This window comes from Salvelinus fontinalis, chromosome 32 (assembly GCF_029448725.1).
Source record: "Salvelinus fontinalis isolate EN_2023a chromosome 32, ASM2944872v1, whole genome shotgun sequence".
NCBI classification, from domain to species: Eukaryota; Metazoa; Chordata; class Actinopteri; order Salmoniformes; family Salmonidae; genus Salvelinus; species Salvelinus fontinalis.
This window is the reverse complement of record NC_074696.1, coordinates 36,601,888-36,629,405: the sequence shown is the minus strand read 5'-3', so window position 1 is coordinate 36,629,405 and position 27,518 is coordinate 36,601,888. Positions and strand designations below refer to the sequence as shown.

Here is a 27,518-nt window from a genome sequence, read left to right as displayed (position 1 = left end):
TTGGAATAAATACAGTATTTATTGATACAGTATATGTCTTGACCATGACACTACGGCGGAAGCAGTACATAAAGAGTTTGTATTGGTTTGTTTCTACTGTCTGAATGGAACTAGCACTAATTCTATTAAGCCAACATGTATGTATAAAGGCTATTACACATGTGTATGTTCATCTGCAGAAACAAATAAATCAAATAGAGAAAGATATTAGAATATGATGCAGGCAGCATGATTCTGGATTTGTTTCAATGTGATTATTTCTTTCTGGATTTGCCACTGACCGTTCTTTTCCTCTAACGTAGGTCCACAACATCACATGGTCAAACAAGCATGTTCCTTACAAGAGTGCAGGTTGGCTTTGAGGCCAAAAATAGCACTTCAGAACAGTAAATAGTTTGATTTGATGTGAAGTAAGTCCACATGACAAGAGGGAACTGCAACGGAAGTTCAGCATTAGAAAACTGACTGAAGTATTGCCAACAATTGTAGTGGTTCATTGTGTTTCATTACAAAATGTAAGACAGACCACTAAGACCAACTGGAGCGGAAAAAAGGGACGAGTTGCTCCCATTATAAAATGTAACAAAATTCCCCCAAAATTTTACAAATCTGTAGCAATACAGAAAAAATATTTACAATAACCTTTTTTTAAAAGTGTAATAATGCAGCAAATCCAGCTTTGGCACTCTACGATCACCACCTGGTCAGTGCTTCAGGCACACATTCAGTGCTCTGTGTCTTCTACTTAATCCTAAATCACGCACAACATTACCACCATGTTTCTTTTTAAACGTTCTACGAAGTTAGCTCAACCTTGAGGAAATGTTGGGCACAAACTGGGATGGAACAAGCAAGAAATAATTTGTTCAGAAAATACAATATTCAATAATTAAACTCTTTCATTTTCTTCTCAGCTCCTGTGTGCAACTGAGTGGCAACTTTTCTCACCTGCAAGGAAGAAAAATTGTCCAGTCATTACACAGTTGGAATAACACTTTTACAAGAGCTCTGATAATTCCCAAAAGGGATTAAAAAGCTATTCTACTGCCAACAGTCAGGGCTTTCAATGCCTTGGTCCCATTGGTAACTAGGACATGTTGTGAAATGCAGCTACTATGGTAAAAAACATGCGCCATTCTATAAAACCTGTGACTACTCCCAGACATCTATTAGTAAGAGACTGATTTCTATGTTTTGGGAATGTTATTTAAATCAAGTTTGATACACTTTCTTACCCTTTATCCAGTCACCCTTCCAGAAGCATCCTCCATCACCCTGTCTTTGTCCGAGACCAGTTCCTTAGCACCCATGAGTGCATCCATCCCCTTGGTTTCATCCATCCAGCTCTCGAATCCCTCTCGAAAGCCTCCATTTTGGCCACCATCAGATGTGTTTTGTTTAAATTTTCCAGCAAACCATTCTTTGATCTCTTGGCTGCCAAGACTGGCATGCTCTGCTAGCCTCCCAATATCCTCCACCTTGGGTGCTTTTACTTCCTGGTAGTGCTTGATTATGCTGAAAGCATTCTCTGTGCTCAGGAGCACCCCCTCGCCATTTTCCCTACTGCTGTTCAGTTTATGGAAAAGCTCCATCCACTCCAAGGTCCCACTCTTCAGGGCTGACCTGCTGTCCTTGAACCAGCGGACGATTTCTGTGCGAGCCAGGCCTGTCTGGTCCTCAAGCTGATTGTATTCTTCAGGGGAAGGCCACTGAGTTTGTGCAAAAACATCCTTGAGAAGCCCCAAGGATTTGCTGTCTAGAGGCACTGAGCAAGTGGTGGTTGGGGCACTGATGGCAAGGGGAGAGCTTCTTGGATGGCCACCTTGTTTACACACACCATTCAGCGGTCCATGTTGTTGCTGCCGCTTATCAATGTACAGTCTCTTTGAGCCCATGGAGTTTAGAAGGGCTTGGTCAAGGTTGTCACGCAGCGCCCGGCGCTCTAAAAACCAACTGTCAATATCCTCCCGTGACAGTCGGGATGCATTTACCAGATTGTCAACATCATTGTATGTTGGAGAGCTGTTTCTCTGGAAGTTCTCTTCTAGAATCTTCAGCTGCTCAGAGGTCTTTCCTTTCATTCTCTCCAAGAGTGGAAATTGAGTGGGGACTGATTTTTGCTGCTCTGGCTTCGATGCTAGCTCATTGTCCAACTGTAGAATGCCGTTGTCTGCATGAGGCCCTTGGTCATGAACCCACTTTGCATCCCCTCGAGAGACACCATTGGCTTCCCCAAGAGGGGTGATCACTTTGTCCTCTGAGAGACGTCCTCTGATATATCCGGCTTTCAGCTCTGTTAGTTGCACTTTTGTTTCCTTGCTGTCGGGGCAAAGGCTAGGGAGCTGGAACGGGCCCTTGAGGGAAGTCCGTGCTGACTTGATTATGGTTGGCCTCCTCACTTGAGGGGCAATGAGAGGGTGTGAGATTGGTAACTTTAAGTCTAAAGCCAATAGAGAGTGGGTGATCGGAAGCTTGTCTTTAGAGACTAATGAAGGAGGCAGCATGTAACTCTTGAATTGAGGGGCGACAATAGGGGACACAATAGATCTCTTCATCTCGGGGAAGACTGGAGAAGGTGCCATTGGCAGCTTGTTTTTGGGGTTCAAAAGTGGAGGTGCCATGGACAGTTTTCCTTTAGATGCCATGAGAGATGCTGCCGAGGACCTCTTCATCTCAGAGGCAATTATAGGAAGTGCTACAGATCTCTTCAGTTCAGGTGGGACTGGGGGTGGGGCCATGTGAAGTTTCTCTTTTCGGGGAACTGGAGGAGGGGCCATTAGTATCTTCTCTTTTGGGTCTTCTGCAGGGGCCGCCATGGGGCGCTTTAAATCTGGGGCGAATGAAGGAGTTGTCAGGGGTCGCTTGAGAGGTTGCACATAACTGGCTACAGTCACTGCAACAGGAGCACAGGTCATGGTCGATCCATTAGCAATACTTGTCAGTACTAGACTAGACTGCCCAAAGCTAGTCTGAATAAGGGGCTGGGTGGCTTTGGCAGGCTGAGAGATTGGGGTAGGCAGAACGGTGAAAGTCTGATGCTTGGGTGGGATGGAGCCATTGAACATTTTCTTCCTGGCTTCCTCAACTTCCTCTGGTGACCAGGTGATGCCTTGCTTTAGCCGTTGGGTAGTGAACCACACCTTTATTTGCTCTTCTGGGTGCTTGGATGCAGCAGTGAGCCAGGACAGCTCAGCATGGGTTGGGTAAGGGAATTTGTTAAACGATGTCATTAGGGTTGTATTATTGTCCAATGAAGTATTATATTGGGTGGAGTTCAAAGGAACAGCAATTGTTGGTACAGAACAGAAGTTGGGTGGTCGTTGGAGTAATGGCATTACATATGAGAGCCCTTGAATGATCGTTGGTTCAGGGATGATCATCGTGCCGTTTATGTTCACAGCTGTGATTTGATCTTTTGGGATAAGGTTTTCCAATGGGTTCTCCAAATCATTCCCTTGGTAGAGGGACTGTATGTTGTCCATTTTTGGCTTGCTGTTCTTCACCGTAGTTGGTTTTCTCTGTGGAAAAGTGACAAAGCCGTTAATACCTTGTCCGTCTGCAGTATCGCAGACAGCTAAATTGGTCTTGCCTTCGATTGTCTGTTCCAAGATGGTCTGGTTACTTACTTTTACCCTCTTGAACTTGAAGTTGGTCTCTCCAGGGTGTTGGGTCTCATTGTGGTCTGTTAGAGAGTCAAACTTTTTGGTGCTGAAGTTGCACACGGCACACAGGTAGAGGGGGTTGAGTATAACATTGGGGTGACTGGAGTCTACGTGCTCTTTAAAGTCATTCAGGTTCTGGGTGGAGAAGGTACAGTATTTGCACTCATAACCTCCATGCTGCCTCCGCCGGGGCATAGGATCAGCTTCCGCCACAACCTTTGCTTCTATAGTGTCTTGTAATGTCTGGTCTTGATTTTCAACAGACTCTGAAGACCCATTTTTAGTCACAATGTCAGTGGACACTTCCATTTCTTCCGAGTCATCCTGCTCCATCATGTCACTTACCCGGATCATGCAGGGGGTGGAGGATTTCCTGCGTCTGGACATTGCTGGTGACTGCTATGGGATGTTATTTGGGTCAAGGGGAGGGTAAGACTCCAGTGTTTGAGGAAGACCCTGCTCCACTACTGTCCTGGGTTTGCAGTGGTGTCTCCTGCTGACTGTGGCCGTCAGCTCCCGTGTGCAGCTTCATTAGAGTTCATCACAGATGGCATTCACCTGGAATAAAAGTAGAAAAAATGAAATGTTAAAAGGGGCAATCCGCAGTTGAAAAAAGCTGACATCAAAATTATAGTTTTAGACATGTTTTGAGGCTATACAGTGTTTGTTTCAATTTACTTTGTATACAGACATTGGAGTTAACAAACTTATATTTTGGGTTCTGTTGGGGTACGACAGTAAAAGTTAGTTACACTAAGTTCATGAAGTATTTATAAGTTATATTCTTCATGAATCAAATGAGTACATATCATTCATTGATAAGTCCCAAAATTTATATAGCAATGCAGATTGACCCTGACATCACCTTCTAATCTCACTCTTGTAAAACTAGTTCAAAACTACAGCTATACAATAGCTCTATAAATTCTACATATCATTAAATATCTACAGAGAGTGGGCCTAAACTGCAGTGCTGAGGTGTGACTTTCAATACAAAGTGTAACTTCAAAGAATATCCTTGTCATTTTATGGTAGACTCTTCTGACATTCACACAAAATCAAACGTTTTTGAGTGCCGAAAGAGTCATATTCAGGCATTCTGAAGCGTAACATGTGCGCCAATGTTAGCACAAAGCAGAAAAACTAGGCCAGGGCCTGAGTGAGACTTGTGATGGGGGGGGGGGGGGGGGGGGGGAGAGAAGTAAAATCTAAGACAACTTACTTATTTAATAATGACAGTATCCGAAACCTCAGTGTATTATCCATTTTAAGTTATTGAACTTGTAGCTTTATCATTTTAATAAAATTTGTAGGCTACATGCAATGGTTCTACCCAAGCTAGCCTACAGTAACTAAATAACATTAATTAGGCCTATAGTATAAGTATATTTTATTACCAACAAATTTAATTGCCCCTAGCAAAACCAAACGTCTTTTGTTCAGGTTAATAGACAAAAGGTATCATTATGCCACAGCGTGGTTTTATCAATTACATACCTAAGTCTGTCTTGACAAACTTTACATCTAGTTTAAAATACTCAACTTAAAAGACGCCTAAAACTTTCAACACCAGTCTGAAAATAGCATGACTATGCTCTGTAGGAAAACAACCATGTTAAATATTCATTAGCACCATGAGACGCGTGTCTAAAAAGCATTCATTAATCAATCATTCATTCATTATCCACACAGGGCCTGAAACAGTAAATAGGCTACATAGTGTCAATGTGCCTAAAGGCACATGACACACCAAGAAATTGACCATATGACTTCCTTCCTGAAGTTTGCATACAGTATTGACTATTCATGTGACGCAGAAAAACACAGCATGTTTTTAAAGCAAAACTGACAGCTCTAGGCCAATATTCTGTAATCAAAGTAATATTGTATAAAAAAGTTTAGCAACAGTGTCCTCCACTCTATGTCTGTCAACATGCTGGGCTGCAGGGATCATGTTTACTTGCAGTTTAAGAATGCAACATGCCATGCATCTCGTCACTTCTACCTGAACAACAGTCTATGGCATGATCACAAAAGATTCTCCTTAAAATATGGAAGATTATTCAAACACACTTGCCTCAAACATTATTCAGCCTCATCAAGGCAGGCTGAATTCTACTCAAACTTTATTTTTCATGCCCATATTGCACAGAACTGAATAATAAACTCAAAGATTAATAAATGATTCTTATATTCGTATTTTATGGGCACATCCTCCTTCCTAAATGAAATAGATTCAGTGGCTCCTTATAAAACGTACAAAATTAAGACTGCCTTAATTTCCATGGTGTCACTATGGCAACAGCAGAGACAGCGAGGTGCCCTTCTGCTACCTCACCGCTGCATATTAACGATTTCTTCTCACAGGTGCTAATTAGGCGAGGAGGGCTTGCTGTCGAGCAGAGCTCGGGCCAGCCACAGTGAACAGCGTGTGGCGAAGGGTCCTCTGCAAACCCCGTCGGGACGATCCGTTCCGGCTGATCAGTGATGCTCGTCTGGGCAGGCCTTCACCACGCCACGGAGGCAGCAGGACTGGGCTGATCAAACATGCATGAGCCTGTCTGTCTCGTGTCCTCGGGTAACTCTCAAAGCGCAAGTCAGCCAAGGGGGGACATAAGCCGGCCTCCAGACTGCCTGGGATATGACTTAAACCTCATCTGTGCATACTGGCAGATTAACTCACTTCATAAATGGTGGCAACACCGACTGCCTAAAATCAAGGCAATTCCCTCTAAAGAAGACTGACAGTGACATATGCCAGGGATGTTCAGGGATCTATACAGTGCAAAAGGGTGCTGAAGATTCCTAAGTGGTGCAGGGAACTCCTCCGGTGCCAGTTGAGAGAACAAATGCAATGAATCATCGTGGATGATCAATGTCCTGTGCAGCCAGAGCCGACTGGGTAAAAAACCCGAGGCAGCCTCTACTGAGTCACATACACACAGCCCTGCCCCGCAGTCAGCTCTCCATCACAACAAAGAGAGAAAGTAAGAGGGGAGAAGAGGGGCCAGAGAAAAACAAGAGACTGAGCATGTTATGTAGGGTCCAAACCAATTCTACAACTGGATAACGGTATTTGTGATCAGACTAAGCTAATTACTAACACAAAAAGGAACTTCCTATTTACTATGAAACTATGATTATATCCTCGGAATATTAACACCAGTAAGGATACCTGTAGGATTTTAGACTACACCCCCTAAAGACAATGAAGCATCATTTTTTCTCTCAAATGAAAACAGGTTTTCATTTGTTGTCCTCAAACACCGATAGCCGAGTTCATTCAGCATCATGCAATCCAAACAAGCAGTTCTAGAAAGGATCATGTTCTCTTTTCCCCCTGTAGAGTCATATCCAGATCAAAAGGTGGTGACTGACTGACATTCAATATCAAAGTCTTCAAATAGTGCACTGCACTGAGGAAACATTGCATGGGTCTGATTTCAAAAGCATGTTAAATATAAGCTCATTGGCTAAATCTTGCTCCATTTGGTTAAACGTTTTGTTAAGAAGTGCTTTGCCAGTGAGAGGAAACTAAACCCAAATAATACAGCAGCTCATCTCAATGAGACAGGAAAATTTGAATGAGCACAGAATTAATTTAAATCTCATCAGGCAGCCCTTTAATACCTTATCAGTTCTGCATGGCGACAACAGACGTTATCGCATTAGTCCCCCTTTGGTGTTTCGTAAGTCAGTGTAGCCTAATTGAAGTGGTTAGACCGTTACCTTTTAGGGGAATAGCTCATGGGAAGTTATGTACTGTGCTGTTGTCTTTGGCAACATAGGACGGTTTAATATCTTCAGTGTAGAACTGTACAACATACACTACATGACCAAAAGTGTGTGGACACCAGCTCACCGAACATCTCATTCCAAAATCATGGGCATTAATTTGGAGTTGGACCCCCCCCATGCTGCTATAAAAACAGCCTCCACTTCTGGGACGGCTTTCCAAAAGATGGTGGAACATTGCTGCGGAAACTTGCTTCCATTCAGCCATTAGTAAGGTCGGGCACTGATGTTGGGCGATTAGGCCTGGCTCGCAGTCGCCATTCCAATTCTTTCCAAAGGTGTTCGATGGGGTTGCAGTCAGGGCTCTGTGCAGGCCAGTCAAGTTCTTACACACACCAAATCGACAAACCATTTCTGTATGGACCTCGCTTTGACCATGGGTGCTCGACTATGGAAACCCATTTCATGAAGCTCCCGACGAACAGCTCGTGCTGACATTGCTTCCAGAGGTAGTTTGGAACTCAGTAGTGAGTGTTGCAATCAAGGAAATTTTTAAGCGCAGTGCATTTCAGCGGTCCCATTCTTTGAGCTTGTGTGGCTTACCACTTTGCAGCTGAGCTGTTGTTGCTCCTAGACCTTTCTACTTCACAAAAACAGCAGATCTAGCAGGGCAGAAATTTGACGAACTGACTTGCTGGAAAGGTGGCATCCTCTTCAGTAAGACCATTCTACTGCCAATGTTTGTCTATGGAGATTGCATGGCTGTGTGCTCAATTTTACACACCTGTCAGCAACGGGTGTGGCTGAAATAGCCAAATCCACTAATTTGAAGGGGTCTCAACATACTTTTGTATATATAGTGTCTTCAAATTCTTACAAAACCAATGTGCTACAAGTCAATAAATACAACTAAACACACACAACAAATGATACAAAACAAATGCAGTCATACAATGTACACCACGCAAATTGTGTAGGCTATTCCATACTATTATATAGTGATGTAATGATGTGCCCCTGAAACTTTGATGGCAGATTTGGGTCCAGGCTACAGGGGTGAATTCTCTTCAGACGGCCATGGGACTGGCATGTTGCTATGGAAACCGCCAAACCGGAGATAAGAGTGATTCAATCTACTCCAAGACCTTTTGATGGAAATTGTTTCGTTCCGATTAAATTCAGCAACGCGAGGGGCTTCTTTTTTATACTTTTGAAGGACATTCATTTATATTTTGGTTCGGAGTGTAACTGTCAATTTTTTGGCCAACAATTGTGATTAATATTCCTATTGCTTCTTGTCCCTTGTGTTTCTTCACGTTTATTCTCCTGCGACTATATCACAAACTGATGTTTGACGTTTTTATGATCTAAGAGACAATCTCTAAACTTAGTCTTTGAAATGAAAAGTACCAACACAACCACAGCCAAACACACACGAACAGACAAAGGATTAGAACCGTTTAGGCAGAATCCCGTCCCGCCCACCTGTGAATAAAAAGGACCAGACCACATGACATCCACATGGACTGCTGTTCTCAGAGAACTGAGGACTCCATCTTGTCCGCAAACTCCACACATTAAAAGACGTTTATTTCAAAAACACCAGCCAAGCAGGAAAATAGTTTGGCTGCACATTCTGTGCTGCTTGTTTAAGCTCTGATATGGAAAACTGCAAAAAAAAATGTTTTCATGCTTTCCTGCTTACACCCCTGCAGACAAAGAAACAATTGATCCTTACATTGTGGTAAAGCAGGGTTTGTGGTCACTAAACAATGGCAAAAACGCAGTAAACAGTTTTCTGCTGACCACTGACCTGCGGATGAAAGGCTAAAACGTCAACCCACTCAAATTTGGAGCTTGCTTATGAAAAGTTATGAAACAATACATTAGCCCATTACAGTGTGATGCTGTAATCTGTGGTGGAGAAACCATTCATTTGTAAGTGCGAACAGACTGGGAAAAGGGCTACGTAGAGGAGAGGCACTCGTGTGTGTATGTGTGTGTGAGAGAGCACGCGCTGGAAGGGGTGTGTGCTGAATCACTCTGTGTGGTAGCCAGCTGCTTCTCTACATGTGGGGATGTCCAGCAGGAACTGGAGCCAGTGAAGCGGCAGACTCCATGGCTTCTTTCCCAGAGAGTTTAGAGGGGATGTCTGGGGGGAGAGAGAGAGGGGGACAAGGGGGTCTGATGGAGACAAGGCGGAAGGAGTGGGCAGAGTTTTCGGCTGTTGTTCGACAGCAAATATATATATTTTGCCAGACATGGTCTAGGGAGTAAAACGGTATCAGAACTCGTAGCAAGGGGCCTCCTGAGTGGCGCAGTGGTCTAAAGCACTGCATCGCAGTGCAACTAGCGATTCTGGGTTCGAATCCAGGCTCTGTTGCAGCTGGCCGCGACCGGGAGACCCAATGGGGCGGCGCACAATTGTCCCAGCGTCGTCCAGGTTAGGGGAGGGTTTGGCTGGCAGGGATGTCCTTGTCCCATCGCGCAGCGACTCCTGTGTCAGGCCGGGCACAGTGCATGCTGACACGGTAGCCAGGTGTACGGTGTTTTCTCCGACACATTGGTGCGGCTGGCTTACGGGTTAAGTGGGCACTGTGTCAAGAAGCTTCGGAGGATGCACGGCTCTCGACCTTCGCCTCTCCCAAGACCGTACAGGAGTTGCAGCGATAAGACAAGACTAACTACCGATTGGATACCACAAAATTGGAGAAAAATAAAATTAAAATAACAGGGACAGATTCTCCTGGCAGGTCTTTTTGTCTTTATAGACAAATGAAGGAGACTGATGTATGTCTGAAATATAATGTTCATCCAACAATGTATGCATGTAGGATACATGCGAGATCAATTTTCTAACACTGTCCACGCAAGGTGTAAGTGAATTATGAGAGCAGCCAAAAATATGGTTAAACATAGGCAAACAAAGTATGGGAGTTGAATTAAGCCTCCCATGTACCAAGGACAAGCACACAGGTGAGATTCAAGGAGAATGACATAGATCACTTGATGCCAGAGAACACATTGGGGAGAGCATCTGCCATTAAGGTGTGCTTGTAATCAGGTATGAGATATACATTATGTGTGAGTGTTTACATTGCAGTTCCTTGCATGGCTTTTAACATTGGGCATTCTTCATGGTTGTATGTGAAGCTGTTGAATGACCTAGTCTAAATCTGCACCAGAATCACTGTTTTCTTGACAGATATGAATTATTCTATTACCACTGGCAGGGTAGGATACATCACTTGGGTGAACTGTTTTAATGGCGGAGGTCGAGGAGAACTAACGTAGTGAAGTGTGAGGCGGATCAAAGACTGTCATGACCCTTGGTGACACGCCATTGCACAAATAAACCCAGATGGGTCTCGCTCCAACATTCAAATAAATACTGAAAAGTGCAATTTGTTACACGGCCCATTAATTCCATACACAATATTCACTTAAGTGTACCAAAAATCATTATTTATAGTAGATGGAAAAACAGACTAAATGCTGTATATTGTATGCTTGTTTCCCTGAAAAAGTCTGAGGCCTCTACAACGAACTTGAACCAGATGGGAGAAACAAAGAGGTGTTGTCAAATTTTAAGTTAATGAAGCATCTACTACACTTTAATAAACCCTGAATGAACCCTTTGAGACACATTCATCTTGAAAGAAATTACTGAAAAATGTCATCCATGTGTGTAGTGATTACTGTGTACAGTATTCTAGAGGTAACACTGAAATTCCCTTTGCTGCATGTTCAACCATCTGACTAACCATCACAGGGATTTTTCTGTTATTGAAATCTTTGGGTGGGAAACCTAGGCTTTTTTCCCCCCTTCAGGCCACCTCAGTCCAAAAAAAATTATATTTTTCGGGATGGAAAAACACTGTAAACTTAAATGACAAAAAAAAAAAAAAACGTAGAAAGTATGTAGAAAATACAATGGACACACAAGTTTTGGGTCACTTGAAATGAGTTGCAAAATGAATAGTCAAGACATTGACAAGGTTATAAATAATGATTTTTTTATTGAAATAATTGTGTCCTTCAAACTTTGCTTTTGTCAAAAAAATCCTCCATTTGTAGCAATTACAGCCTTGCAGACCTTCGGCATTCTAGTTGTCAATTTGTTGAGGTAATCTAAAGCGATTTCGCCCCATGCTTCCTGAAGCACCTCCCACAAGTTGGATTGGCACTTCTAACGTACTATACGGTCAAGCTGCTCCCACAACAGCTCAATAGGGTTGAGATCAGGTGACTGTGCTGGTCACTCCAATAGACAGAATACGAGCGCTGCTTCTTCCCTAAATAGTTGTTGCATAGTTTGGAGCTGTGCTTTGGGTCATTGTCCTGTTGTAGGAGGAAATTGGCTCCAATTAAGAACTGTCCACAGGGTATGGTGATAGCCTTCCTTTAAGATCCCTTTAACCCTGTACAAATCTCCCACTTTACCACCACCAAAGCACCCCCAGACCATCACATTGCCTCCGCCATGCTTGACAGATGGCGTCAAGCACTCCTCCAGCATCTTACATTTTTTCTGCATCCCATGAATGTTCTTCTTTGTGATCCGAACACCTCAAACTTAGATTAGTCTGTCCACATAACACCCCCCCAATCTTCCTCGGTCCAGTGTCTGTTCTTTTGCCTATCTTAATATTTTTTTTTATTGGCCAGTCTGAGATATGGCTTTTCTTTGCAACTCTGCCTAGAAGGCCAGCATCCCGGAGTCACTTCTTCACAGTTGACGTTGACACTGGTGTTTTGTGGGTACTATTTAATGAAGCTGCCAGTTGAGGACTTGTGAGGCGTCTGTTTCTCAAAGTACACACTAATGTACTTGTCCTCTTGCTCAGATGTGCACCGGGGCCTCCCACTCATCTTTCTAGTCTGGTTAGACCAGTTAGCACTGTTCTGTGAAGGGAGTAGTACACAGCATTGTACGAGATCTTCAGTTTCTTGGCAATTTCTCGCATGGAATAGCCTTCATTTCGCAGAACACGAATAGACTGACGAGTTTCAGAAGAAAGTTGTGTTTCTGGCCATTTTGAGCTTGTAATTGAACCCACAAATTTCCACATTACATCACTCCAGATACTCAACTAGTCTAAAGGCCAGTTTTATTGCTTCTTTAATAAGGACAACAGTTTTCAGCTGTGCTAACATAATTGCACAAGGGTTTTCTAATGATCAATTAGCCTTTTAAAATGATAAACCTGGATTAGCTAACACAACGTGCCACTGGAACACAGGAGTGATGGTTGCTGATAATGGGCCTCTGTACGCCTATGTAGATATTCCATAAATTATTTTTTTTAAAGACATTTCCAGCTAAAATAGTCATACAATATTAACAATGTCTACACTGTATTTCAGATCAATTTGATGTTTTTTTATAAATGGACAAAAAAAGTGCTTTTCTTTCAAAAACAAGGACATTTAAGTGACAAACATTTGAACGGTATTGTAAATATTTTAAAATACTATCATCGTTGAGAACTAACAATTACAAAATAAAATGCTAGACAGTCAGGGAGAATTGAAAATTCCCAAAACAATGAATTTGGCAGTTTATATTGTTATCATGTTTGAGCTATGGCTAAAATGCATAGAGTCAGTGGAAATTTGCTTTAAAAACTGCCAAATTCTCTCAGCTCCATGCCAGAATACGTAGAATCGCAGTAAATTAGCTTTAAAACTGCAACATTTTCTCTCTGGTCCATGGCAATGAGTAGAATTGCAGGAAATTAGATGTAACACTGTAAACATCTCTCAGCTCAATGGATACATTTGTAGAATTGCAGGAAAAATTGGCTTAAAATGCTAAAATGTCTCTACACCACCAATACGGGGGCCTCTAAAATGATACATAAATTCAGCCGCACCGACCACGCCCATTGCCATACCCCTCCCGTCACACCCACCACCTAAACCTCTTTTTGACCCCACTCTGTTAGAATGTAGTTTGATAGTTATGTATTAGAATAAATAGCCTGCCCTACTCAATGCATGACTAAGAAGATTAAAGCAGCAGGCTAACGTTAACTATGCTAGTTAGCATTAGTAGCTAGTAATCAACTTTGTGATGTGCATTGTGTTAAGTTTGCTGAATAGAAAATGTTAGATTTTCAAATTACGACAAGCTTCTGAATCGTTGCATATACAGTGCATTTGGAAAGCATTCAGACCTTCACTTTTTCCACGTTACAGCCTTATTTAAATTGATTAAATACACCCCCCCCACCCCCATCAATGTATACACAATACCCCATAATGACAAAGCGAAAAAGGTTTTTTCTCTTTCTCGAAATGTTGGCAAATACATAAAAAATTCACTTGAGTCCATCAGTGGTAAATTCAACTTACTGGAAATTATTTGGAACGGCACATACCTGTCTATATAAGGTCCCACAGTTGACAGTGCATGTCAGAGCAAAAACCAAGGTGTGAGGTTGAAGGCATTATTATTATGTTTAGGCACAGATTTGGGGAAGGGTAGCAAAACATTTATGCAGCTTTGAAGGTCCCCAAGAACACAGTGGACCATCATTCTTAAAAGGAAGAAGTTTGGAACCACCAAGACTCTTCCTGGCCGCCTGGCCAGGAAGACTCTTTCTGGCCGCCTGGCCAAACTGAGCAATCGGGGGAGATGGGCCTTGGTCAGCGAGGTGACCAAAAACCTGATGGTCACACTGATAGAGCTCCAGAGTTCCTCTGTGGAGATGGGAGAACCTTTCAGAAGGACAACCATCTCTGCAGCACTCCACCAATCAGGCCTTCGTGGTAGAGGGGCCAGACGGAAGCAACTCCTCAGTAAAATGCACGACAGCTCGCTTGGTTTGCCAAAAGGCACCTTAAACAAATCAACATATATATATATATATTTTTTTTTGAATTTCTTAAAGTAGCCACCCTTTGCCAGCTATGCACACTCTTGCCACTCTCTCAACCAGCTTCATGATGTAGTCACCTGGAATGCATTTCAATTAACAGGTGTGCCAATCAGTTGTATTGTGACAAGGTATGGGTCGTATACAGAAGATAGCCCTATTTGGTGAAGACCGTGTCCATATTATGGCAAGAACAGCTCAAATAAGCATTTCTATAACTTTGAAAGTTTCTTCAAGTGCAGTCGCAAAAACCAAGCGCTATTATGAAACTGGCTGTCATGAGGACCGCCACAGGAAAGGAGGACCCAGAGTTACCTCTGCTACAGAGGATAAGTTCATTAGTTTACTGCACCTCAAATTGCAGCCTAAATAAATGCTTCAGAGTTCAAGTAAGACACATCTCAACATCAACTGTTCAGAGGAGACTGCGTGAATCAGGATTTCATGGTCGAATTGCTGCAAATAAACCACTACTAAGGGACACCAATAAGAAGAAGACTTGCTTGGGCCAAGAAAACAGGAGCAATGAACATTTTACCAGTGGAAAACTATCCTTTGGTAGAATAAGTCCAAATTTGAGATTTTTGGTTCCAACCACCGTGTCTTTGTAAGACGCAGGTGAACGGATGATCTCTGCATGTGTGGTTCCCTCTGTGAAGCATGGAGGAGGAGGTGTGATTGTGGGGGTGCTTTGCTGTTGACACTGTCAGTGATTTATTCAGATTAAGGCACACTTGACAAGCATGGCTACCACAGCATTCTACAGCGATAACCCAAACCAGATGGGATGGTGTAAATGGGATTATCATTTTGTTTTTCAACAGGACAATGACCCAACACATCTCCAGGCTGTGTAAGGGCTATTTGACCAAGAATGAGAGTGATGGAGTGCTGCATCAGATGACCTGGCCCCCACTGTCACCCGACCTCAATCCAATTGATGGTTTGGGATGAGTTGGACCGCAGAGAGAAGGAAAAGCAGCCAACAAGTGCTCACCATATGTGGGAATTCCTTCAAGACTGTTGGAAAAGTATTCCAGGTGAAGCTGGTTGAGAGAATGCCAAGAGTGTGCAAAGCTGTTATCAAGGCAAAGGGTGGCTACTTTGAAGAATCTAAAATATTTTGATTTATCACTTTTTTTTGGTTACTACATGATTCCATATGTGTTATTTGATCGTTTTGATGTCTTCACTGTTATTCTACAATGTAGAAAATAAACACTTGAATGAGTAGGTGTCCAAACTTTTGACTGGTACTGTATAAGGGTAAAGTAACTAAAGCGTGATGTTAGCTAGGTAGCTAACGTTAGCTGGCTGGCTCGCTAGCTAACCTTACAAATAATATTGCTACACAGATCATACACGCATCTCGGAGCCATTTGCGTTACTAGTTGTAATGTTAGCTACCTAGCAAACATTGAACCTGGTTGGTTAGCTACCTGCAGATTCATGCAGGGTAGTAACGTTATGAGTTGGGATTTTGGTTAATTGTTTAGCTAGCTAGGGGGCCTCCCGGGTGACGCAGTGGTCTAAGGTTACTACCCTGTGCCACCAGAGATTCTGGGTTCGAGCCCAGGCACTGTCGCAGCCGGCCGTGACCGGGAGGCCCATGGGGCGGTGCACAAATTGGCCCAGCATCGTCCGGGTTAGGGAGTGTTTGGCCTGCAGGGATATCCTTGTCTCATCGCGCACTAGCGACTCCTGTGGCAGGCCGGGTGCAGTGCACGCTGACCAGGTCGCCAGGTGTACGGTGTTTCCTCCGACACATTGGTGCGGCTGGCTTCCGGGTTGGATGTGCGTTGTGTCAAGAAGCAGTGCGGCTTGGTTGGGTTGTGTTTTGGAGGACGCATGGCTCTCGACCTTCGCCTCTCCCGAGTCCATTCGGGAGTTGCAGCGATGAGACAAGACTGTAACTACTACCAATTGGATACCACGAAATTGGGGGGGGGGTAAAAATAAATAACTGTTTAGCTAGCTAGCTGTCTAAACAAAAGACTACTATGCAAGTAACCATTTCATGACACCTGTATCCTTTGCATGTGACAAATCAACTTTGATTTGATGTAGTATGGGTTTACCAGAGACAGTAATGTGAAGAATATAACCTGCACTAAAGTAAAATAGGATATGACATTAGGCCACAAAGACTGTGTCAAAGTTCTAAACTTCTCAGGTAGAATGCCCTGCTTTTATTTCGTCGCACTCACAATCGTAAGCTATTTTCTGTAATTGTATCGCCATTAACTTGTAAATAATGATCTTGTTGTGAGTTTATTTTCTTGTAATAATGAAGACAAATGAAGTAAAGCTAAAATGTTTTCAGCTACAATGCCTTCGGAAAGTATTCAGACCCCTTTACTTTTTCCCCATTTTGTTACGTTATAGCCTTATCCTAAATTTGATTTAAAAATATATATTTATATATTTTTTTACTTGATCAGTCTACTCATAATACCCCAAAGTGACAAACCAAAAACAGGTTTTTAGAAATGTTCGCAAATTTATACATCTCATTTACATAAGTATTCAGACCTTTTTCTCAGTATAGCCTCAAGTCTTCTTGGGTATGATGCTACAAGCTTGGCACACCTGTATTTGGGGAATTTCTCCCATTTCTTCTCTGTAGATCCTCTCAAGCTCCGTCAGGTTGGATGGGGAGCATTGCTGCACAGCTATTTTCAGGTCTCCAGGAATGTTCAATTGGGTTCAAGTCCGGGCTATGGCTAGGCCATTCTAGGACATTCATAGACCTGTCCCGAAGCCACTCCTGCTTTGTCTTGGCTGTGTGCTTAGGGTCGGTGTCCTGTTGGAAGGTGAACCTCACCCCATTCTGAGGTCCTGAGGGCTCTGGAGCAGGTTTTCATCAAGGATCTCTCTAACTTTCTCCATTCATCTTTCCCTCGATCCTGACTAGTCTCCCAGTCCCTGCCACTGAAAAACAGCCCCACAGCATGATGCTGCCACCACCATGCTTCACCGTAGTGATGGTGCCAGGTTTCCTCCAGACATGACGGTTGGCATTCAGGCCAAAGAGTTCATTTTGTGTTTCATCACACCAGAGAATCTTGTTTCTCATGGTCTGAGAGTCCTTCACTTCTTATGGCTGCAGGGGCAGTACTGATTTCAAAACTCGGTCCTCCAGAAAGTGGAGAGCAACACCTCTGCAGTTCCACTACGTGATATTTTTCAAAAAAGCTGTGTTAGAAAGGACCACCTACACATGCTGACCAGCTCATGTTATAGACAGAAGCGTGCTACATGGCAGACCAATCTATAGCTAAACCAACTAGGCTCATCATTTAACAATTTTATTAATATTTACAGATGGCATACAAATTGTTATTAAGGCAAATGAAAGTTCACATGTTCCAGAAGGCATTTCTGCCCAAAAACGCATTTTGATAAAAATAAAAAAAGTAAATTTAAATGCCTCTCCTAGGAAGTAGTGACACGTGACAAACACCTAGTTTCCTGAAACGAGTCATATATAAAATTGAAAAAGTGCACATCTTATGTCAATGAAAGGCAGAGCCGATTGTAATTGCTAAGTCTAAAAAGGGCCTATTTGAGCAAGCATAGATAATACAATTGTACTAGACTGGTACCGGTTTCCCCCCTGTGCATCCCACCCCCACCTGAGTGTTGCCCCGTGGTGAAAAGGTACTCACTGCACTTCCGCAGTAGGGTGGGGCTTCCCTGGGTGGAGGTGTCCTATCTGGCTCCAGTTCCGCCTCCACTTTCTTCCCTCTCGAGCTCTCCTTTGGTCTCCGGTCCAGCGGCACTCTGGGTAGCCTCTTCTGGAATCTGAGACGAGAAAAGAATGTCAGCAGCGGAGAATGGTCGGGTGGGGGGGGCAGCTCGGAGGCAGAGCCCCACAAAGGCCCGGAAAACTGCACCGCTTTGTGTTTGCCGAAAAATAGAAGGTTGTTACCTTGGAAACATGTTCCAAAAGAAAGAGACAGACAGCTTCGGGAGGTTATTTGAATGACAAACACCACCTGGGATGTATCATTTCATTGTGCTTCACTTATTAGAATTAATCACATTACGACTTGTCAATGAACGCTGTTACAAATTAAAACTCATCGTCGATACAGTTAGGCTACTTTAAAGAGTGTGCAAGAGTGGGATAAAACCAGAACAAGAAAGTTCCGTTTTATAACAAACAAATCAGCCTAAAGGGATGATGATGGAATGTGTGTAAAATGGTGCTAGGCAGCAAGCCACATTATCCTACTAGGAGGGAACCATCTTGTTTTTGCTGCTTGTTCGAAGATAGCAATTACAATACACAGTACATGTAGGCCTATGTTCTAGAAAATATACTGTAAGTTACAGGGTATCTATGACAAACAAAAACATCATAACGTCTTAATAAAATGGAGTCATCCACCTAGGGCCAGGATGATACCAGTATCTCAAATGTTTTTTCCATGGAAGAAATTAAAACACGAAGCAGACCAATATTTGGTCCTTTAAATACCTGCTGAATGTTAAATGCTTTGTGTGCTATAGCTTGGAAAATAAACAACTGACTCTGGATGACAACATAATGATTTGTTTCCAACATTAGTTCTCCTAAAAGTTAAATCTGCTGCATGTTTTGTTGCCTTGCCACGATACTAACGATATCGCGATACTGGTTTTGTTCCGGCCTATGATCCACCCCACATACAGCACTTGTGACGAAAGGGGTTGTAGACTGTACAGTACAACCAGACAGCCACTGAGAAGCTCCCCCCCAGGATGAGATCATCGCTACAGACGACAGTACAACAACGTGGCTTTCAAGGGAGCTTAAACCCACAGGAGTAACATCATCCGTCCACCTGAAAATGCTGCTTAGTCACCAAAAGCATAGCATCCACATGAGAACCGTAGCAAGTAGTTGCCACATAGAACTACCAACTACTCCCATTCAATGTATTGATAAACAAGTAGGTCATGTAGATGGTCATGTAGATGCACTGAAATACATTTTCATGTTTTGCATATCTTAAAAATCAGCACAATGCGCAATATGCATTTTTTTTGTTCTGGCAATTAATGGACTATGGTATTCAAAGGGGGTGAGCAGACTAGCTGATTATTTTTCTGTAAACAGGGATAACTATGCCATGAATGATGTTTGTGAACCTGCGGTAGATGGCTCTACACTACAGACTCCATGGCTACAGTAGCTCCCACATGCAGCTCTCTGGAAAGAAACAGACACTTGATTCAGTGAGAACTGAATGCAAATACATTACCTGGAGCATTAAATATTAATCTAATGCAGCATGCAGAAGTTGTCTATTCTATATTCTACATTTAATTATTTAACTATGCAAGTCATTTAAGAACAAATTCTTATTTAAAATGACGGCCTACACCGGCCAAACCCCGACGACGCTGGGCCAATTGTGTGCCGTCCTATGGGACTCCCAATCACGGCCGGTTGTGATACAGCCTGGATTCGAACCAGGGTGTCTGTAGTGACGCTTCAAGCACTGCGAGGCAGTGCCTTAGACCACTGTGCCACTAGGGAGCCGTAGTCTTATGAAGTACATTATATGTACAAAATTATTTCAGTCACACCCCTTGCTGACAGGTCTATAAAATCGAGCACACAGCCATGCAATCTCCATAGACAAACACTGGCAGTAGGCATTACTGAAGAGCTCAGTGACTTTCAACATGGCACCGTCATAGGATGCCTCCTTTCCAAAAAGTCAGTTCAAATTTCTGCCCTTCTAGAGCTGCCTCGGTCAACTGTAAGTGCTGTTATTGTGATATGGAAACGTCTAGGAGGAACAACGGCTCAGTCGCGAAGTGGTAGGCCACACAAGCTCACAGAATGGGGCCGCCAAGTGTGTAGCGCATAAAAACAGTCTGTCCTCGGTTGCAACAATCACTACCGAGTTGCATTGTCACTTGTGTACATACTACCTCGACTAACCGGTGCCCCCTGTATATAGCCTCGCTATTGTTGTTTTACTGCTGCTGTTTAATTAGTTGGTACTTTTATTTTCCTTTTTTTTTTTTTTTTTAACTTAAGAAAAATTTGTGTTAAAGCATTGTTGGTTAAGGGCTTGTAAGTTAGCATTTCACTGTAAGGTCTACACCTGTTGTATTCGGCACATGTGACAAAGACAATTTGATTTGAGTTCCAAACTGCCTCTGGAAGCAACAACAGCACAAGAACTGTTCGTCTGGGGCTTCGTGAAATGGGTTTCAACGACGAGCACCATTGGACTCTGGAGCAGTGGAGTGATGAATCACCATCTGGCAGTCCAACGGACTAATCTGGGTTTGGCGGATGCCAGGAGAACGCTACCTGCCCCAACGCATAGAGGCAACTGTAAAGTTTGGTGGAAGAGGAATAATGGTGGTTTCATGGTTCAGGCTAGGGCCCTTAGTTCCAGTGAAGGGAAATCTTAACGCAACAACATACAATTACATTCTAGACGATTCTGTGCTTCCACCTTTGTGGCAAGAGTTTGGGTAAGGCCCTTTCCTGTTTCAGCATGACAATGCCCCCGTGCACAAAGCGAAATCCATTCAGAAATGGTTTGTCAAGATGGGTGTGGAAGAACTTGACTGGCCTTCACAAAGCCCTGACTTCAACCCCATCGAACACCTTTGGGATGAATTGGAACGCCGACTGTGAGCCAGGCCTAAAGGGCCATCACTAAATCTTGTGGCTGAATGGAAGCAAGTCCCCGCAGCAATGCTCCAACATTCAGTGGAAAGCCTTCCCAGAAGAGTTGAAGCTGCTACAGCAGCAAGGGGGGGGGGTGGGGGCAACTCCATATTAATGTCCAAGATTTTGGAATGAGATGTTTTATGAGCAGGTGTCCACATACTTTTGGTCATGTAGTGTATTTACAGGCTAGGTATACTACACCTTGCTTGGTCTGATTATTACAAAATGGAGTAGCCTATGCATGTTAAAATCCAAATTAGGCAAGCCTGGCACAGCGGAGGAAAGAGGGTAAGAACCAAGCTGCCGAATTTGGGCTTGGGGGGGGGGGGGTGGGGGGGGGGTTGGGAGCACATTGTTTGTATTTGCACCACATGACTTTCACATTTTTGGCACAAATGCATGCTTGCCAAGCAGCCCTCTGTAGCTCACATTAACCCAGAATTATGCAAGCAGGAAATCCAAATAAGATGCAGATGAATTAATTCTTTGAGCTGGAACCAGAAATCGAGTAGCACCAGATTTTGCAGCAAAATGTTCAGTAAGGGCTAGTCTGAAGACAAAATGGAAGCATCAGTGTTTTTCTGATTATTGCTGAGCACCACTGATAAGAATAGTACAATATTTATATCACTCAAAACTAACAAGTAACTGATCACCATAATATTACATTTTAAAATGATTAACACCATTTTGCATAATTTATCCATGAACCGAGAATCTCTCGCATGGAACACGATACTTGGAAATGACATGCATTACTTTTTTGTTTGGGCACAGAGACTCCGAGGCTTTAAACTAGTCGGCAATCAGCCTAGCTCCAATTGTAATTTCTCCACATTGTTGCCATTTTAGAAATATCTTTCAGCAGAATGGATTTGTTTAACACCTTGTATTGAAATAAGGGGAATGAGTGACAGAACAGTGTAGGCCTACGGTATGTTGCAATGGCTTAAGGAAATGGGGTCCTGTCAAGAACCCTTACATTTCTATTATTTGGCCTACATAATTAAGGCTACAAAACATGACACCAAACTACAACAACGTAGACTTACTACTAGCCTCTTACCATATCTGGCCATGGCTAGAAGAGTGTTGAGCCTACTTTTGAGTGAAGGGACAGTGATACCGATAATTCAAAGCGGGCCTTAGAGATACAGCATAAAATTGCCTGAGCCTGACAACCCTAGTGCTTTGTTTACTCGCAAACGGGAAAGCACGTTTGACCATTTCCAGCTAAACCTTCCCATACAGTAAGCCTTATCAGTAAAATAGAATGAGCTGTGGGCATTGAACTCCACAGAGTGACATCAGCTTCTGTGTTGTGCTTGTGTCAAAGGAGCATTGTCATTCTGAAAAAGGCAGTATGATACATGTCGGCTCCCCTCTGACTAGCCTATAGCAGGGATAATCTTTTAGATTTCTCTGACATCATTAACTAACGTCATGACCAAAAGGTACATCAAGACCAGTGGATGTTCCTCTGTTTCCCCTAGGATTTTCTTCAGCAGTGGCAGCAAAGGTAGTCGAGGGGGTGTTTCTGCCAAGATGCTCAATTCAAAAGAGCATCTCGGCAGAAACATCTATATACACACACACACACACACCATTGGGCAGTATTAGGGACACTTCCAATAAGTGGATTTAACATTATATATATTTTTTTATAGCCCTACCCCAATGGCATTCACCTTATTTTTACATTCTAAAATGTCAGAATAATGATGGCCATTGCCTGACTAAATAGACAGCATGCTCCGGACAAACACATGTGGTAGATAGTGTCCACGTGGTAGATAGTCTCACCATTTGAGATGTTGAAGAGTTAATGTATCATGTTTTAAAACGAGAAAGTGACCAAAAACCAGGTTCCCTTTGTATGGAAATCAAGTTGATGCCAACATTCAATGTTGTCTTGCTCCTAATAACCGCAACAGACAAGTGCAACACAAATCAAATCAAAGTTTTCAAATCAACGTTAATTTGTCACGTGCGCCGAATACAACAGGTGTAGACCTTAAAGTGAAATGCTTACTTACAGGCTCTAACCAACAGTGCAAAAAAGGTTTTAGGTTAACAACACCCTTCAATTGAAACGGCAGGAAACAAACGAAAGCGGCTACATCTCTCATAAAATCTGATCAGAAATTAAATCACAGAATAATTATATTGGAGCAGTAGAAGGTATAAATATACTATCATAATTTCAATGACTTTTCAAGAACCAAATAGTCTAGAGGAAAAGTCTGATTTTCAATGTATGCTAATCCATGATGACTGAATTGTGCATCGCATATATTCAACCAAGACTAGGAACTTTTGAAATACCTGGTTTGCATCACATTATTGACTTTGCATTTACTGGTAGATGACTTGAAACATCTTTCCTACCCCTATTGGTCTTCAGTGAGCTGCTCCACATAACAACCAGCTGTTTGAGAGCTGCGCACTCTCTGCACAACAGATTATTTATTGGATGTATGTGTGCAGCGTGCAATAAATAATCAACACAAGGAATGGATTCAGGAATCCATCCGTTTATTAATCAATTATATAGCTTAGATTAAAAATTGCATTAATATACAGAACAAAATTATAAACTCAACATGTGAATAAATGTTGGTCCGATGTTTCATGAGCTGAAATAAAACATCCCAAAAATGTTCCATATGCAAAAAATAGCTTATTTCTCTCAAATATTGTGCACAAATTTGTTGACATCCCTGTTAGTGAATATTCCTCCTTCGCCAAGATAATCCATCCACCTGACAGGTGTGGCATATCACGAAGCTGATTCAACAGCATGATTATTACACAGGTGCATCTTGTTCTGGGGACACAACACAATGCCACTGATGTCTCGAGTTGCGGGAGCGTGCAATTGGCATGCTGACTGCAAGAATGTACATCAGAGCTGTTGCCAGAGAATTTTATGTTAATTTCTTTACCATAAGCCACCTTCAACGCCGTTTTATAGAATTCGGCAGCACGTCTAACCGGCTTCACAACCGTAGACCATGTGTAACCAGGCCAGCCTAGGACCACCACATCCGGCTTCTTCACAAGCAGGTTCGTCTGAGACAAGCCCCCTGGTCAGCTGATAGAAATTATTTGGTTGTACAAACCCACAGTTTTATCAGAAACCGTCTGACAGGGATCTCAGGGAAAATCTGCATGCTTGTTGTCCTCACCAGGGTCTAGACATGGCTGCAGTTCGGCGTCGTAACAGACTTCAGTGGGCAAATGCTCTCCTTTGATGGCCACTGGCACACTGGAGAAGTGTGCTCTTCACGGATGAATCCCGGTTTCAACTGTACCAGGCAGATGGCAGACAGCGTGTATGGCGTTGTATGGGCGATGTCAATGTTGTGAACAGTGTGCCCCATGGTGTGGTTATGGTACAGGCAGGCATAAGCTACGGACAAAGAAACACAATTGCATTTTATCGATGGCAATTTGAATGCACAGATACCGTGACAAGATCCTGAGGCCCATTGTCGTGCCATTCATCCGCCGCCATCACCTCATGTTTCAGCATGATAATGCACGGCCCCATGTCACAAGGATCTGTACACAATTGCTGGAAGCTGAAAATGTCCCAGTTCTTCCATGGCCTGCATACTCACCAGACATGTCACCCATTGAGCATGTTTGGGATGCTCTGGATCGACGTGTACGACAGCATGTTCCAGATCCCAGCCAGCAACTTCGCACAGCCATTAAAGCAGAGTGGGACAACATTCCACAGGCCACAATCAACAGCCTGGTCAACTCAATGCAAAGGAAATATGTCGTGCTGCATGAGGCAAATGGTGGTCACATACTGACTGGTTTTCTGAACCACGCCCCTACTTTTTTAAAAAGGTATCTGTGAGCAACAGATGCATATCTGTATACCCAGTCATGTGAAATCCATAGATTAGGGCCTAATGAATTTATTTCAATTGACTGATTTTCTTATTTGAACTGTAACTCAGTAAAATCGTTGAAGTTGTTGCATGCTGCGTTTCTATTTTTGTTCAGTGTACAGGGATGATCAACTGGCCAGGAAATTCCCAAAACCTCCCCAGGCCAGCCCTGAATGACTTTAAAAGATGATTACTCATGATTTGGATCCAACCAAATCATGGACTGGTGTCACCAACAGTAAAAGTTAGTGGCACCAGTGACTCCAGGGGAAAATGTTAGTCTGGAACTCTCTAATAGTAATAGGTGTTGATTCAGAGGAACATATGACAGGCACTGATTTGCAATATAGCTTAAGTCGTAGGCTTGGCTTTTATAACTTAAGGCTTAAGCAGACAAGCAGACAGACAGAGAGAGAACAAGAAGCACAGAGTGACACAGAGAAGATGCTGAGACAGATAGACAGCGCAACAGGGAGTTAAACAAAATGGCTAGGGCAGAGGCACAGTTATAGTGTTGAGTTGTATCTCTAGCGTAGGGCCGTGCACAGACCTATGGGGGGCGGGCAGGTGCAAAAAGAAAAACAGACACCCCTCTTTTTTAACATTGGCCTATTTATTTTCTGCAACACACTCATCACTCATTATAAGGAAGCTAGTACTAGTGACTTCTAGTAGGCTACTAACTAGAGATGAAATGAGTGACATCAAGAAAAAAAGGGGCTATCAGCTGATGATAGCAAATTAATAATGAGGTAAATCTGCTAGTTTTTCACTTGGAGTTTGTTCTGCTGCTGACATCTGCCTCTTACTAAAAACACTTGAATTTCCCCCTTCTCCGTCTATAACAGTTTTACAAACATTACAGGTCCAACTCATATGTAGCCTACCAGTATTCAAAATCACTGCCCGGCACCCATAGCCAGCACAAGGCACTAGCATGCAGAAGTCAGGAGAGTGCGCGCTTGAGGCAGGAGGGCGGGTATTTTCCAAGATTCAAGAGAAATTAAATGAGCTTGTTTGACATGCAATTTGTTACATTTAAAATATATATATTTAAAAAGAGACGAAATAAAATTAAGTCATAAAATTAACAAAATCCAGAGCCGGAGGCCAAAAGGGAACTTTCTCATAGGAGGGCAAACAGGAAGGTGTTTGCGCACTGGTTGAGCTCCATCTGTGAAGTGCATGCTCCAGTTGTTTTTATTTTATACATATAGTACTTATTTTAAACATGAGCCTCTTAAAAAAAAAGAGGAAAAAGAGGACAGTGTCTCCCCAGTCACTTCTACAACAACGGTTGAAAAACGCAGTACTGTAAACTGACAATGTTGTGTGTCAGCACTTCTGCCTGTGTCTAAATTGGGTGTGTAGGGTCAGGGTGTATGTGGTGTGTGTGCATGGCTGGTGGCCCACCAGGGGGGTGGGGTGAGTTGGCAGTGATGTAGGCTGGTGTGGATAAAATGCCAAGGCCGAATTCTTATCCCAGTCCGCCACTGCTGGTGGAACTTACCACACTGCTGTCACTGGGCAGCATAGCCGCGCGCGCTGCCTGTACCAACACCAATCCATACCGCGGAAGGTTTCACCTCATTTAACCTATCTGCCTGGCTGGCTAACTGCAATAGCCAGGCTGCTAACATGCTAGCGTCAACCAGCTACGCAACAAAAAACAAAGCTATATAGCAACAATTAACATTTACAATAACTAAATTAGCTACCTAATTGTGCCTCTTCATACACATGACTTTAGTTCAATTAAACTAACTTGAGACAAAACGAATACACTTCGTGACAAAAGACGAGAAAATATTCACATAGCTAGCTAGGTACGTTTCGCCGGTGATAAGATAAAGGCAATGGCTGGGCTGTCTAATATGTAGGATGGTTTCCATTACTGTCCTATAGCTTGATACCAGTAGCTAGTATAAACTCAAAACTAGTCAACAAGCTCGACAAACTTAGGCCAACTCTTCAAATAATTATGGGACTATTTAACTATGTAAAACAGACAATTTATAACTAACCAGTTCGGAAGCAGTTTTAAAGCACGAGTCTTTTAACACGTTTTCAAACTTCAGAAGTGAGCTGGGTCGCGAACTAGCAAACTAGCTAGCCAGCTAGGTGACACGGCAAGCTAAATGTCTTGCAACGATACATTCAGGTGCCCATTTCAAATGGGCACAAAAGTTAAACGCCTAACTATTTTTTTTAACAAAAAAAAAAAGTATATTTACCTAAACGTCAAGTTAATGTAGTTAGTTAAAGAATAAAAGAGACGTTAAGGTTTTCTTGGCATGATTTGATGCCAAGCTGATTCTAAATCAAGTGTGACAACAACGCGCGAGTAGTGATGGAAGGGACGTCGCTAGCACAGCCACGCGAGCTGGGCAAGCCAGGCGGCTAGTCTCGCTTGCTACCAAACCGGTTATAACTTAATCTTTGAAATTTGTTTTGTCCAATATTCTTCACCATTCTTGAAAAGGTATATAGTATTCTTACCTGCCTAGAGCCTTTCGGTGCTGGGACGATAAACTAGCAGTAAAATTCCCAATTTTAAGTAGTCTGTGGTGACGCGCATATAGCGCTGGTAATTCTAAAGATTCTGGCATAACCTAAAGACAACAGTAGGAAAAAAAAGGTCGACGTTCAT

General features: G+C 42.9%; 1 protein-coding gene across 4 annotated transcripts; it reads right to left on the bottom strand.

The window, feature by feature from the left end:
* Positions 1-27,518, bottom strand: LOC129831208 (zinc fingers and homeoboxes protein 2-like). 4 transcript variants are annotated; one of them, XM_055894339.1, is made up of 5 exons: positions 27,368-27,518; positions 17,947-18,082; positions 3,627-4,220; positions 1,236-3,518; positions 1-948 (listed from the first exon to the last, which is right to left on the bottom strand). In XM_055894339.1, exons 3-4 carry the CDS (start codon positions 4,047-4,049, stop codon positions 1,239-1,241), a joined length of 2,703 nt encoding a protein of 900 aa, XP_055750314.1. In that variant the 5' UTR covers positions 4,050-4,220; positions 17,947-18,082; positions 27,368-27,518; the 3' UTR covers positions 1-948; positions 1,236-1,238. The 4 variants fall into 4 exon arrangements, with proteins under 4 accessions (XP_055750314.1, XP_055750311.1, XP_055750312.1 ...); XM_055894336.1 differs by having other exon boundaries at positions 1,236-4,220; positions 27,368-27,517; XM_055894337.1 differs by lacking the exon at positions 27,368-27,518 and adding an exon at positions 24,152-27,283 and having other exon boundaries at positions 1,236-4,220.